Here is a 15769-nt window from a genome sequence, read left to right on the forward strand (position 1 = left end):
TTTCTTAGCTTCCTGATGTGCAGCCCGTCAGCCTGAGCTGTGCGGCCGACGTGGGACACTACGACGCCTGCAGGGCGTGCGTGGAGGACATGGCGCTCTACCTCAAACCAATCAGCGGCACCAAAGGTGGGCTTGGAAAAAATCAGGCATTTTTATCAAAAGTACAAGTTGACATGCCAGAAAGTACATCAACTAGACTTTTATAAAATATCATAAATGCGTACTGCAGTGGAATTCTAAAGTTGGTAAGGAACTTCAATTCTTCTGTTCCAGGGTCAAACCGCTGCCATCATAAAAGGCAACAACAAAGGAGCTAACCCGCTCACCCTTTGCACTTTTTAACTGTCATACAAGTGTTAAAAGAAGTTAAGCTTCTGCACAAGGGAATTAAATAAAAGTAAAGTACAAATACTCACCCTTTTACCATGATGAACTGTCGTACAAGTGTATAAAGTTCATTCACTGCATAATGAAGCTAAACTAAGAAAAACTCTTTTGTGCTTTTAACTGCTGTGTAATGAGGTTAAATAAAACAACAAAAAGGTACAAATACTCACTTTTGTGCTTTTTAACTGTCATACAAGTGTAAAAAGAAGTTAACCTTCTGCATACTGAAATGAAATGAAATAAAACAAAGTAAAGTAAAAATACACAATCTTTGTGCTTGTTAACATGATTAACTATCATAATATAAATTAATCCACTGTATAATGAAACTAAACAAAGCAAAAATTCAAAACACTGTGGGATTTTTAACATTATTGTGTAAAAAATAAAGCAAAAATACTCACCCGTTGTGCTTTTTATCATGGATTGTCATACCAGCGTAAAAAGAAGTTAAACTACTGTATAAGTAAAATAAAACAAAAACAAGTAAAAATACTCACCCTTTTTGCTTTTTGACATTATTAACTGCCAGTAGCGTAAAAAGAAGTTAACCAGATCAATAATTACATTAAATAAGACAAAATAAATAGTCACCCTTTGTGCTTTTTAACACATTTAACTATCATACAAGTGTAAAAAGAAGTTAACCTGCTGCATAATGAAACAAAATACAACAAACATTAAGCAAAAAATACTCACACTTTGCACTTTTTAACATTATTAAGTGTCAGACGAGTGTAAACCACTGTATAAACTGTATAAAGATACTAAATAAAACAAAAATTCAGTAAAAAATACTAGGTCTTTGTGCTTTTTAACATGTATTGTCATACGAATGTAAAAATAAGTTAAACTGCTTTATAAGCAAAATAAATAAAACTAATAAGTAAAAATAGTCACTCTTTGTGCTTTTTGACATTATTAACTGCCAGTAGTGTAAAAATAGGTTAAAGTGCTTTATAATATAGTCACCCTTTGTGCTTTATAACACATTTAACTATCATACAAGTGTAAAAAGAAGTTAACCTGCTGTATAAATAAAATTAAATAACCCTTTGCACTTTTCAACATTAACTGTCATGCAAGTGTAAAAAGAAGTTACCCTGCTGTGTAATTAAATTACATAAAACAAAAATAAAGTAGAAATACTCACTCTGTGCTTTTTAGCGTGATTAACTGTTAAAAGTGTTAAAATGAGTTAATGGGCTGCACAATGAGATGATATAAAAAATGAAGTAAAAAATACACTACTTACTCTTTGCACTTTTTAGCACTAATATCTTGTCATCCAAGTGTAAAAAGAAGTTAACCTCCTGTGTAATATAACTAAATAAAACAAAATCAAGTAAATCTCGTCACCCTTTGCGCTTTTTTAACATGAAGTGTTGTAGAAGTGTAAAGAGAAGTTAAGCGTGAAAAGATGACAAACAACAAAGTGTAGACGTGAACATAAGGATTCTCTTCCATTCGCTTCTTCTTTGTCTTATTTATGATGGCTTCACCCATGTTGTACTGAGCAGCCAGGGCACACACGTGCTTCCTGCATCATGTCATTTTTGATTCTGATACATTTTCGTCAAATGTTGCCTTCGGAAGTTCCACTCAGTTCCATTGATATTCCACAAAGTCCGTAAAGATGGTGCGGCACTGATTCACCTCAACCAACCTTTGACCCGTTGCAGGTGTGGCGCCGTCGAGTCCGAGCGCGCTCAGTCGGCCCATGCAGAGGAAGCTGGTGACGCTGGTCAACTGCCAGCTGGTGGAGGAGGAGGGGCGCCTGCGAGCCGTGAGAGCGGGCCGCTCGCTGGGCGAGCGCACGGTGACTGAGCTCATCCTGCAGCACCAGAACCCCCAGCAGCTGTCTGCCAACCTCTGGGCGGCGGTGAGGGCGCGGGGGTGCCAATTCCTGGGGCCTGGTGGGTGTGCCTTCAGATCCAACAACTTTACACTCTTCCCTGCACGCACGTTCGTTTAGGAACTTTGAAACCATCATGAAGATCCTGTAGAAAACTCCTGTTTTTCAGGACCTACTTCAAAAATGCTACTCAAAGATCCTCTATATAGCAGGATCACTCTGCTGTTTTTGAGAATCTACTTCAGAAACACCAGTCAAAGATCCTCTACATTACAGGATCACGTGACTGTTTTTGAGAATCTACTGCAAAAACACTCGTCAAATACCTTCTATAAACCGAGAGCTGTTTTTAAGTAGCTACTTGCAAAATGCTAGTCAAAAATACTCTATATGACAGTAGTGCCTTGCTGTTTTTGAGGATCTACAACAAAAACGCTTGTCAAAGAAAGATCTTTTGTATTGCCAAAGTACTCTGCTGTTTTTCAAGATTTCCAACAAAAAGCCTAGCCAAAGATCCTCTATATGACAGGAATGCTCTGCTGTTTTTCAAAAATACTAGTTAAACAAAGATCGCTGGACAAAAATTCTCCATAGGGCAAGAGAGCACTGCTGTTTTTAAGTACCTACTTGAAAAATACTCGTGAAAATACTCTATATGACCAGAGTGCTCTACTGTTTTTGAGAATCTCCTACAAAAACACTAATCAAAAGGAAGATTCGTAGTATTACCAGTGTTATTTTTCAGGATTTCCAACAAAAACTCAAGTCAAAGATCCTCTTTATGACTTTATGACAAATATGTTCTATGAACCATGCAGCGCTGCTGTTTCTGAGGACCTACTTCAAAAATACTATTCAGTGATTCCCTATCGGACAAGACAGCTCTGCTGTTTTTAAGTACCTACTTGAAAAATGCCAGCAAAAAATAATCTCCAAGACAGGAGGGCTCTGCTGTTTTTAAGGATCTACTTCAAAAACACTAGTCAAATACCTTCTATAAACCAAGAGAGCTCTGACCTACTTTAAAAACGCTAGTCAGAGATCCTTTATAGGACAAGAGAGCACTGCTGCCTTTAAGTACCTGCTTGAAAAATGCTAGTGAGAACAGGAGTGTTCTGCTGTTTTTGAGGGCCTCCTACAAAAACACCAGTCAAAGATATGTTGTATGACAGAAGTGCTCTGCTGTTTTTGAGGATTCCCAACAAAAACCCTGGTCAAAGAGCTTCCAAATGGCAGGAGCGTGCTGCTGTTTTTGAGAATGAACTGCAAAAATGCTTGTCAAAGATCCAATATGTGACAGGATCGCTCTACTGTTTTTGAGAATTAATTTGTCAAAACACTAGTCAGAGATCCTCTATATGACAGGATCACTCTGCTGTTTTTGAGGATCTACTGAAAAATGCCAGTCAAATATCCTCTATGTGACAGTATCACACTGCTGTTTTTGATCACTTTCTTGTTTTTGAGGATCTACTGCTAGTCAAAGATCTCTTTGTGACAGGATCATGCTGCTGTTTTTGAGGATCTACTGCAAGGCAAAGATCCTCTGTGACAGGATTACTCTGCTGTTTTTGAGGCTCTACTGCTAGTCAAAGAGCCTCTGTGTAGCAGGATCACGCTGCTCTTTTTGAGGATCTACTGTGAAAATGCTGATCACAGATCCTTTTTGGGGCAGGATCACTGCTGTTGTCTGAAGATCGGCTGCTAGTCAAAGATCCTCTGTGACAGGATTACTCTGCTGTTTTTAAGGATCTGCTGCTAGTCAAAAGATCCTCTGTTAGACAGGACCACTCTGCTGTTTTTGAGGATGTGCAGCTCGTCAAAGATCCTCTATGTGGCAGAATCACACTGCTGTTTTTGAGGATGTGCAGCTAGTCAAACATCCTCAATGCAACGATCACTTTTCTGTTTTTGAGGATCTAGTGCAAAAACGCTGGTCTCAGATTCTTTGTGTGACAGGATCACTGCTGTTTTTGAGGATGTGCTGCTAGTCAAAGATGGTGTATGTGTCAGGATGAGTGTGCGTGTTTTTGAGGATGTCGTGCAAGGGGTCCTGTGATGACGACTCATAGGGCAGATCCTGACTGGGACGTTGGTTCTCATCATGATATCACAATGAGTGTCCAAGTCTGGGGACACCTGCAGCCTCCAATCTCCGCCGTGAGACGTGGATCTACTTGGATTCCATGTGACTATTCTACGTGACATGCTTCTGTGTCCGCTCAGCCATGCAGGAAGACGCCCTGAAGCTGGTCCTGCTGGCCCTGGAGGACGGCTCGGCTCTGTCCAGGAAGGTTTTGGTGCTGTTTGTGGTGCAGAAGCTGGAGGGCCGCTTCCCTCAGGCCTCCAAGACCAGCATAGGACACGTGGTGCAGCTGCTGTACAGGGCCTCGTGCTTCAAGGTACCGTACATCACCCACAATCCAAATCTACTAGTACTAGCACTACTAGCACTAGTAGTAATAATCAAGTAGAAGATGCGTACGAGTGCATGCGGACATGTATTTGTGTCCCTGTTAGGTGAGGAGGCGCATTGCCGAGAGGGCACACACATGCCAAACATCTCCAGGTGATGTAACGTGCGTCTATATTTGGACACATGTAGAAATAGGTCACGTAGTGCAGACTTATCAAATGCTGATCTCAGCACAATGATTGGCTGAAAAGGTGGCGCGATGGCGTCTTATGATGATTACTCATAGGGCAGATTCTGACGAAAGGGGACCATCCCTTTTGCCTGATATCATATCGAGTTGACGTGTCTGAAGACGCCTCGCACGCCACCTCCAAGTACGCCTTTCATACGTTTCATACTCGACACAGGAAGCTGAGCCGCCTTTCCTTTGACTCCTTCCACTGTGGTAAAAACATTTTTGAAATTGTATTTATTTATAGTTGATCTTGGTTTCTTTTTATTTTTATTTTTTATCATAAAATCAAAACAGAAAAATAAAATTAAAAAATAGTGATTGTACAAGTCACACTTTTTTTTAAATCTAAATTTCCATATTAAATATGAAATGCACATTAAATATTAATGCATTTTTCCTTTTTTAAACAACTGTTTAAAAAAAGTCACATTAAAACTATTATTAAAAATGTAATATGTGTGCAATATTAATGTGTTTGTAAATATAGTTTACATTTTTTTAAATAAAAATAAAATAAAAAAAATCCGAAAAATAAAATTAAAAATACAAATGTTAATTGTACAGGTAAAGTCACATTTGACATTTTTAACTAAAACTCTTTATTAAATAAGAAATACAAACATTACCCTAAATATTAAGTGTTATTTATTTGTTTGTTTATTATTATTATTTGAAACTTTTTTTATTAAAACAAAAATATAAAACCGTAACAGTAAAACAATTCTTCATTGCTTAGGCAATGTCACATTTTAACATTTTAACTAAAACGAGGAAAAGGCTTCTTGAGACGTCATCTGTACTTCTGTGAAGAAGGTGTCGGACGTTTCACTCCTCATCCGAAGAGGTTCAGCGAAGCTCATTCCGAAGCTCATTCCGAAGCTCATTCCTCATCCGAAGAGCTTCAGCGAAGCTCTTCGGATGAGGAGCGAAACGTCCGACACCTTCTTCACAGAAGTACAGATGACGTCTCAAGAAGCCTTTCCCTCGATGGACAACTCCTGTACGACTGAGAGCCTACACAGACGCATTTTAACTAAAAGTAAAAAAAAAAAATCAATATCAAATACGAATGAAATATGAATGTTTTAAAATTTGTAAACTTTATTTACTTGTTTATTTACATAAAAACACATTTTTTATTTACAACAAAAATATTCTAACAAAAAAGTCTTAATTTACAGGCAATTCTACCATTGTTAACTAAAAGACTTCTTTAAATATAAATGTGTTAAATGTTAATACAGCCAAACCAAACACGGCAAGATGAATTGATTCATTATTACTTGAAAGGTCTGGCAATGGATTGATAATCATTAAACGCCTCATCAAGCAACGGAGTCAAAATGGAATGCACTACTTGGCAGCAACCAGAAGAGGCGCTGTTGAGTCCGTCTGAACGAGTTTGCGAAGTACGATAATGACATCTGTCATGTTATTTGATGTTACGCTAAAACAATCACAGCAAACAACAGTTTTACATTAAAAACACTTTCTTTACCATTTTTGTCAAACATTAATATCCAATAATATAAAAAACAACAGTTACTAGTTAACATTCCCTGTAAAAAGTGCATTTGTTGAAGTTCAAACAATACATTTTTGAAGTGTAAAAAGGAAGGTAGCCGCAGTCAAGTCAGTGATAAAACACACCATTTGTTTGTGAAGACAAAGTGTCCCCCTGTCAGGTGACCAAGCGTGACGAGGACTCCTCGCTCATGCAGCTAAGGGAGGAGTTCCGTACGTACGAGGCGCTCCGCCGAGAACACGACGCCCAGATCGTCCACATCGCCATGGAAGCCGGCCTCCGCATCTCCCCCGAGCAGTGGTCCTCTCTGCTGTACGGGGACCTGGTCCACAAGTCCCACATGCAGTCCATCATTGACAAGGTCCGCTTTGCACGTCGTTCATGGCACATAATAACAAAAAGCTTCATTACTCCCTGCTTGTGCAGCTGCAGTCTCCTGAGTCCTTTGCAAAGAGCGTCCAAGAGCTGACCATCGTCCTGCAGAGGACAGGAGACCCTGCCAACCTCACCGGCCTGAGACCTCACCTCCAACTGCTGGCCAACATAGACCACAATCCTGGTACCGCACTTTCACCCTAGTACAGTACACGCTTCCAAAACACTGGTCAAAGATCCTCTATATGACAGGAACACGCATCTCTTTTTAAGCACTTACCCCAAAAACGCTGGTCAAAGATCCTCTATATGACAGGAGCTCACATCTCTTTTTTAAGAACTTACCCCAAAAACGCTGGTCAAAGATCCTCTATATGAGAGGAGCACACATCTCTTGTTTAAGAACTTACCCCAAAAACGCTAGTCAAAGATCAAAGATCCTCTATATGACAGCAGATCCTTTATATGACAGAAGATCCTTTATATCTGTGATCCCCAACCCCCGGGCCATTTGGTACCGGGGCGCACAGAAAGAAAAAATTATTTCCATGATGTTTTATTTTGAAAAGTGGCCGGATTCTCTCTGTTCCATCCGTCTCACTTGACGCATGTCCATTGTGCGTGTGCTAACGTTATCTCATGCCGCACAGATAGACTACTACTGTATTTTTACCATTTTTCTTTCACCTCATATTTGGTGTCAAATGCTGATACTATGTGGGAATGCATAAAGGTACGTTTTGATGACTTATTGAGTGCTAATGTGCACATTTGTCTCAAGTGAATTCATGCTAGCGCACACACGTCAAACAGCCATGTAATGGTGATGTTTTCCATCTCTTTGGAAAAACTCCAGAGATAAGATTAATTTGATCGCTATAATGTAGGCTATAAACCCCAACCCAAGAGATGTGTACAGTATTCAGGAACACACCTCTTTTTAAGAACTGACTCCAAAAATGATGGTCAAAGATCCTCTATATGACAGGAGCGCACATCTCTTTTAAGAACTTATCTCATAAACGCTAGTCAAAGATCAAAGATCCTCTATACGACAACAGATCCTTTATATCAGTGCTCCACAACCTTTTTGGACCCACGGCCCGGCTCGTGTTCCCACAAATCTCCGCGGACCAGGGTGGTGGTGGTGGGGGTCGTATAGCGATGTAATTGATCTCATTTAGTGTGTATTGTGTAAAACTAAGACAGGAACAACATGAAATGAAAAGCACAAAGTGAATCCAGACCCACCGTCCTCCACTATAAGCTTGGAGTTTGACATGATAGCCCCGCTGCTTGATGTGTGCTAACAGGCAGCGTGCTGGCATGAATTACCTTGAAGCTGTGCACACAACAAATATACACATTAGCACTCGATAACGTCATCAAACTTTACCTTGATGCATTCTCAGAGTATCAACATTTGGGAGCAAATATGAAGTGAAAAACCCCGATAAAAATACACTTCAGTTGCCAATCAGTGCAGAGTGGGAGAAGACTAGCGTACGTACAATGGTGCGTTCAAGGACTGTCAAACAAAGTGGGACGCTCTCAACAAACAACATAAACACGCAAAACCTTCAAACTATATTATTTTTTGAATAAAATAATGGCCAGTATTTCCAAAATTGACATGCATTTACTTAAAATTGTATTTAGTTATTTACAAAAGTATTTTTTTTGTGAGTGTATTTTTTTCATCATTGCGCCTGAAAGGTTTCCTCGGCCCAGTTCGGCCCCGCCCATGGACCGGTACTGGGCCCCGGCCCGGTCACTGGGGACCCCTGCTTTATATGACAGGAGATCCTCTTGACATCAAAAATGCTGGTCAAAGATCCTCCAAAGATATGACAGGAGTGATCTGCTGTATTTGAAAAAAAGAGCACTTGTCAAAGATGATTTGAGTGCTCTTAACTTTTTTGGGAATGTTTGCGTAGATGATCCGGCTCCATCTTGGCAGGAAGTGGAAAAGGTGATGTTGGCGGTGAAGCTGGTGGTTCACGGCCTGGTGGAATTCATACACAACTTCAGTAAGAAGAACCAGGACTCTCCACAGGTACTGGACATTTTGGTAATCATGTGGATATTTGTCATGCACTGTGCTGTTGAAGAAGGTGTAGTATTATGGTGTATATGTAATGTAGATGAACGAGTAATGTGCTGTACATGAAAGTGTAGTATTATTGTTTGCAGCCTCAGGTGAACAGCAAGTATAAGACCAGCATGTGTCGAGACCTCCGACATCAGGGAGGCTGTCCCCGAGGAAGCAGTTGCACCTTTGCACACACGCAGGACGAACTGGAGAAGTGAGTCCTTTACTTTTACACCTACTGATTCACTTTAATACCTACTGATTCACTTTTACACCTACTGATTCACTTTCACTCCTAGTGATTCACTTTCACCCCTACTGATTCACTTTTACATTTACTGATTCACTTTTATTCGTAGTGATTCCCTTTTCCACCTACCGATTCACTTTTAAACCTCCTGATTACTTTTAAACCTAGTGATTCACTTTTCCACCTACCGATTCACCTTTACACCTAGTGAGTAACTTTTACACCAAGCGATTCACTTTTACACCTAGAGATTCACTTTTACACTTACGGATTCACTTTTAAACCTAGTGATTCCCTTTAAAGCTGGTGACTCACTCTTACACCTATTGATTCAATTTTAGATGCAGTGATTCACTTTTCAACCCACTCATTCACTTTTGCACCTACTGATTCACTTTTACTCCAAGTGATTCACTTTTACACATACTGATTCACTTTTACATTTACTGATTCACTTTCACACCTACTGATTCACTTTTATACTCACTGATCCAGTTTACACCTACTGAATCACTTTTACTCCAAGTGATTCACTTTTACATTTACTGATTCACTTTCACACCTACTGATTCACTTTTATACCCACTGATCCAGTTTTACACCTACTGAATCACTTTTACTCCAAGTGATTCACTTTTACACATACTGATTCACTTTTGACTTTTGACTTTGAATCCGAATGATTCACTTTTAGACCTAGTCATTCACTTTTAAACCTAGTCATTGACTTTTACACTTGCTAACTTGACTAGCCTGTGCGTTTGACTCAGTTTACTTGATGAATGGTTAATGAGCTGCTGTAAATGGATGATTGATTTAGATATATTATTGATAATGATTGACTAATGCTGCCGGAGGTGTAGTGCCTGCATGAATGTAGCTCAACTTCTTCCAACTTCTTTAGACAGCAAACAGCCTATCAGCTTAAAGAGTTGAGCTTGAATGGATGGCGCCCTCCATTGGCGGCTGCCAAGTAGTGGCACAACACCAGATGATGGGTGATTGATGTCCCCCTTGTGTTCTTCCAGATTTCGACTGAGGAACAAGAAGAGCAGCAGCGTTAGCCGTGCCATCCCTTTACCGTCCTCTAAGACCTCCGCCATGGATGGCGGCGGCACCGCTGACGGCTCTGCGGGAGAGAACACGCCAACACAGCTGGTGTCCAGAAGAGGAGACACGATGGACGACATGAAGAGAGGACTGTCCAGTGAATCAATCGGCCTGAGCAGTGTGACCTTACTGGCCTCAGCCGAGCAGTAAGACCAAGCCTCTGATTTGTGATATGACTTCCTGTCCACATTTTATAACTTTATTGTCTTTGTCCGAAAGGAAGCCCGTGTCCCCGCCTCTAGCAGCGCCCGCCAGCCACTCGTCCGCTTCATCTCCTTTGGGGCGGGCTGATGGGACTTCCAAACACGTTCCTCTCGTGCTGAGAGTCCCTCATCCTTCTCAGGATCTCATGTACCAAGAAGCACAGGCAGCGTACGACACCGCCCACCACTTTCACACAAGCTGTAAGTCACTGCTTTGCAATCATATATATTCTGTATATTTATACTGTATCTGTGTCAAAATATTTTAATCAGCATATATGATATGTACAGTATATATTTCTTAGCATTGTTCATCATGAATAAATATGATTATGTGTGTATAGTATTTGTAAAAAAATAACCAAACATATTTGCATGTTTTTATATTCAATCATTATTATAAGCTTTCAGAAGTAAATATGAACACTGAATTAAAATAACATTTTTTACAATAATGGTCCAAAAAATAATATATGTATATACTGTACTGTATTGCATTTTTTAAATTAATAAATATCAATATATGTGCATAGCATTTGTCAATAAAAAATGCATATTTTTAAAATCATTTTCCATGAACAAATGTGGATCTACAGTATGTGTATTTTTTCCAGATTGTTTGTATATAATAATATAAGTTTTCAAAAATAAATATGGAATATAATATAAATTAATATAAATATGAAGACAAAAATATATGTAAGTATATGTTTTTTTAATATATACAACTAAAATATATTTATTATAAAGAATATACAGTATGTATATATCTATATTTTTTCATGAATAAATATGAATGTATGTGTATAGTATTTGTTACAATAAAAAATAAAAAGTGTTTGCCCCCTTCCTGATTTTTTATTTTTTGCATGTTTGTCACACTTAAATGTTTCAGATCATCAAACAAATGTAAATATTAGTCAATGACAACACAACTCAACACAAAATGCACTTTTTAAATGAAACTTTTTATGATTAAGGGAGAAAAACAATCCAAAGCTACATGGTCCTGTGTGAAAAAGTGATTGCCCCCCAAACCTAATAAGTGGTTGGCCCCCCTTAGCAGCAACAACTGCAATCAAGCGTTTTTGATAACTTGCAATGAGTCTCTTCCAGAGCTGGGGAGGAATTTTGCACAATTGTTGTCATTCAGCCACATTGGAGGCTTTTCCAGCATGAAGCGCCTTTTTAAGGTCATGCCACAGCATCTCAATAGGATTCAGGTCAGGACTTGGACTAGGCCACTCCAAAGTCTTCATCCATTCAGAGGTGGACTTGCTGGTGTGTTTTGGATCATTGTCCTGTTGCAGAACCCAAGTTGCTTTCAGCTTGAGGTCACCAACAGATGGCCGACATTCTCCTTCAGCAGAATTCATGCTTCCATTTATCACAGCAAGTCTTCCAGGTCCTGAAGACCATCACACTACCACCACCATATTTTACTGTTGCTATGATGTTCTTTTTCTGATATTTGGCGTTACTTTTACGCCAGATGTAATGGGACACACACCGTCCAAAAAGTTCAACTTTTGTCTCGTCAGACCACAGAGTATTTTCCCAAAGGTCTTGGGGATCATCAAGATGTTTTCTGGCAAAATTGAGACGAGCCTTAATGTTGTTTTTGTTCAGCAGTGGTTTTGGTCTTGGAACTCTGCCATGCAGGCAGTTTTTTGCCCAGCGTCTTTCTTATGGTGGAGTCATGAACACTGACCTGAACTGAGGCAAGTGAGGCCTGCAGTTATTTGGATGTTGTTGTGGGGTCTTTTGTGACCTCTCGGATGAGTCGTCGCTGTGCTCTCGGGGTCATTTTGGTTGGGCGGCCACTCCTGGGAAGGTTCAACACTGTTCCATGTTTTGGCCATTTGTGGATAATGGCTCTCACTGTGGTTGGCTGGAGTCCCAAAGCTTTGGCTTTATAACCTTTTCAACACTGATAGAGCTCAATGCATCTAAGTTGTTTTAAGAGGGGGGGGGGGGCAATCACTTTTTCACACAGGACCATGTAGGTTTGGATTGTTTTTCTCCCTTAATAGTAAAAAGTTTCATTTAAAAACTGCATTTTGTGTTGAGTTGTGTTGTCATTGACTAATATTTACATTTGTTTGTCGATCTGAAACATTTAAGTGTGACAAACAAAAGGGGGCAAACACTGTATATTCTTTGTTGTTTTAATATAATATAATATGTATGTTTTTATAAGTAACGATATGTAATTATATGTAATGATATTTTTTCAAAAAAATATGGAAGCAATTTTAAAATAACATATTACAATATTGGTCAAAAAATAATATTATATGTATCTGTTTTGTAGCATTTTTTTCCGCAAAAAAATAAAATTTTTACAAAATGATATTGAGGCATATTTGGGAAAAATAAATATGGATGCTTACTTTAAATAACATACAATATTGGTCACTTTTTACAAACAAAGTAAAATGACTATTAAAATAAGCAACATGCTCGGTGGGTGCTGCTGATTTGGTTAGCAACCGAGTTCACAAATAATTCTAGCTACCGTCCATTTTGTTTCCCGAGGCTGTTGTTTGAGGAATAGGCGCGAAGGCCCCTGTTTTGATAGTTCTTCCGTGGTGGTTGCTCCCCAGCAGGTTCCTTCTACCCGCCTCCTCTGCATCCCCCACACAAGCCCTGCATGGCTCGCTTCCTCAGATCTTCCAACGTCCCGGAATCCTCTCTGCCGCCTTCCTCCTTTCCCGCAGACCCTTCATCCTCTCCCTCCTCTTCTCCCTCGGGGTACCCGCCACCCCCGCCGCCACACCAGCTAGGCCCCCCTGTCTTCCACCCCCACCCTGGGCAGCCCCAGTATGGAGCTCTGACGTCCGCCCATGGTGTTTATGCTCCGCTCTACGACAGCAGAAGAGTGTGGAGGCCTCAGGTTGCTCATCACCACCGCACCTGTACTACACCTTTTTTAAAATCTTTTTTAAAAAAACCTCTTTAACTTTGAGTTTTATTGCAGTTGTACCACAGAGAGGACGCCAGGAGTAACTCGTTGCCTCCGGAGCTGCTGCATTCGTCCGTCTACCAGCCTCCACTCAGGGAGAGATTCAACTCGCTGGACAGCAACTACTGCTCTGCATCGGAACACCGTGCAGGACTGCACAGGGTACGCTAAATTATACACACAATACATGGTAAAAAAGTACCAAAATGGAGGTACAAAGAGAAGAAAATACGTTAGAAGTCGGCGCTGGTGTTCGTGGGGTTGAGGTCAGGGTTCCTACGCACCAAACACATTCAACCATGCCTCTGTGGACCTCGCCTTGTCAGGCCAAAACAGGAACTAGCCACCCGATTTCCATCTTTCCTCAAATAGTGGCCTCTGTTTTATTATTTTCCTCGTCACCTTAAGGAAATTAATACCACACCTCGAATAAACGCCCCCGCTGGAGCTAAATGAACTGCCACAATAGCCGTCTTTGCCGTAGGACACACATGCTGCCTGCACGGAAGACGTGGCGGCATCTGTAAAGCCGACGTGTGCAGTTTCTTAGTATTTCAACATTGACCCAAAAAGAATTAGTACTAATATATTTCATATTATTATTTACATATGTATTTATTTTTAAAAGAATATGCTAATATATTAGTATTTACTGCTGTATTTCAAATTATGTGCAATTATGCATCATTTTTTAATTGTGTAAAAAAACATTATTATAAGATGTTTTATAATGATATATATGTTATAAATATATATATATTATATATAATACATATATAATAGGTCATATTTCAAAATATGTATTATATATTAATTGGATTAAGCTTTTTTAGTTGTGTAAAAAGAATACGTTATTATAAAAAGCTTTATATAATGATACATATGTTATAAATATATATACTGTATTGAAATAATACATATATAATATGTTGTTATTATTTACATCATTATTATTTTTAAAACAATATGCTAATAATTGTATTTGAAATTATGTATTGTATAATATATTCATTTGATTGAGCTTCATTTTTTTAATTGTGTAAAAACATTTTTAAAACATTATTATAAAATGTTTTCTAGTCTATATATAGTCTGTAGTCTGACATATATGTTATAATTCTATGTACACTACATATACAGTATGTCATATTTGAAATTATCTATCCTAAAATGTATTTTGATTGTGTAAAAAAAGTGTTCTAATGTTATATATATTATGATTATATAACATGCAATATTTCGAATGATGCATTATGTGTAATATGTCCATTTGATTAAACGTCATTTTTAAAAATTGTGTTAAAAGAAATAGAAAAAAGATGGTCCTATAAACAATCAATTTGTATAATAAATTGATATAATAAATAAATAAAATAAATAAAAACCTCTCCTGTAATAAACGCCTGATGTCTAATAGACCCCTGGGACTCTCTGCTGTTGAGTACATTATTATATGAGGAAATATGGAATTTCGGCCAAGATGGAAGGATGGAATTGTCCAGGTAGCAGAACTTTATGAGACTGCCATGAGGTCTTGTGAATCTCTCATGTCACAATGTCATGTACTTCATGTATGTTAACTTTTCGGGTGTCCAGCGGCGACCGTGCGGCCGCTTTTTCTTGAAAATGGCAGCCAGAAAGTGTTTTTGGATTAAGAAATGTGTGTCCGAACCAGAGAAAAGGCAGCAATGGGAGCTAAAGACCTACTTCATGGTCACTGCTCCTGTGCTTGTCTGTTTGGTGAAGGAAGCGCAGTTCCACACTAACAGTGAGTGAGTAATTACTGTAGTATTGCTGTCATTGTTAGCTTAAATCATGGAGCCTGGCATCCTCTGCCAGGGTGTTATTGCACTGCAAAGATTCCTTCCTCAGCAAGAAGGAAAGCTTTCTTCTTGGTCTTCGCCCACATATCTCACCTCACCTCCACCTTCACTGCAGGCCACGCAGCCTCAACCTCCTCTGCGGTCCATCCTCCCACTGCTACACCTAAATATGTCTGCCTACCACCCCCAACCCCCCACACTCACTTGCATCCGTTTCACCGGCTAAAGTCTTTGAAGTGTTCTACCGGGTATCGTACGGTGCATCACTGGAGCTGACTTGTGCCCGTTGTTGTTTCAGGACTACGGGCGCGTTCCTCTGGGCTACGACCAGCTCTTCCGCCAGAAGCAGGAGCAGTGGGCACATCATCACCACCATCACCACCACCACCAGCACAGCTCCAGCAGGCCCTCCCAGTCCTCCGCCATCTTCAACGTTGATTTTGGACCCGAGGTAGGAAGTTGCGTGTCGTGTGAGCGCTCGGCGTCGCACGATACTTTGCTTAGCCGGCCCCGCTGCCGTGCAAGCGGGAGAT

General features: G+C 39.6%; 1 protein-coding gene across 4 annotated transcripts in view; it reads left to right on the forward strand.

Annotated features, from left to right (window-relative positions):
• Positions 1–15769, forward strand: part of rc3h2 (ring finger and CCCH-type domains 2) — a 34700-nt gene that overhangs the window by 6633 nt on the left and 12298 nt on the right. For 3 of the 4 annotated variants that reach the window (XM_054757329.1, XM_054757331.1, XM_054757328.1), the window contains 12 exons: positions 9–126; positions 2070–2303; positions 4469–4644; positions 6579–6779; positions 6845–6977; positions 8731–8849; positions 8987–9099; positions 10164–10391; positions 10465–10649; positions 13055–13344; positions 13429–13575; positions 15535–15687. In XM_054757329.1, coding sequence (XP_054613304.1) covers positions 9–126; positions 2070–2303; positions 4469–4644; positions 6579–6779; positions 6845–6977; positions 8731–8849; positions 8987–9099; positions 10164–10391; positions 10465–10649; positions 13055–13344; positions 13429–13575; positions 15535–15687 — 2097 coding nt within the window. The remainder of the gene's footprint in view (positions 1–8; positions 127–2069; positions 2304–4468; positions 4645–6578; positions 6780–6844; positions 6978–8730; positions 8850–8986; positions 9100–10163; positions 10392–10464; positions 10650–13054; positions 13345–13428; positions 13576–15534; positions 15688–15769) is intronic. The other variant, XM_054757330.1, reaches the window with a different exon arrangement.

Source organism: Dunckerocampus dactyliophorus, chromosome 17 (assembly GCF_027744805.1).
Source record: "Dunckerocampus dactyliophorus isolate RoL2022-P2 chromosome 17, RoL_Ddac_1.1, whole genome shotgun sequence".
In the NCBI taxonomy this organism is placed as follows: domain Eukaryota; kingdom Metazoa; phylum Chordata; class Actinopteri; order Syngnathiformes; family Syngnathidae; genus Dunckerocampus; species Dunckerocampus dactyliophorus.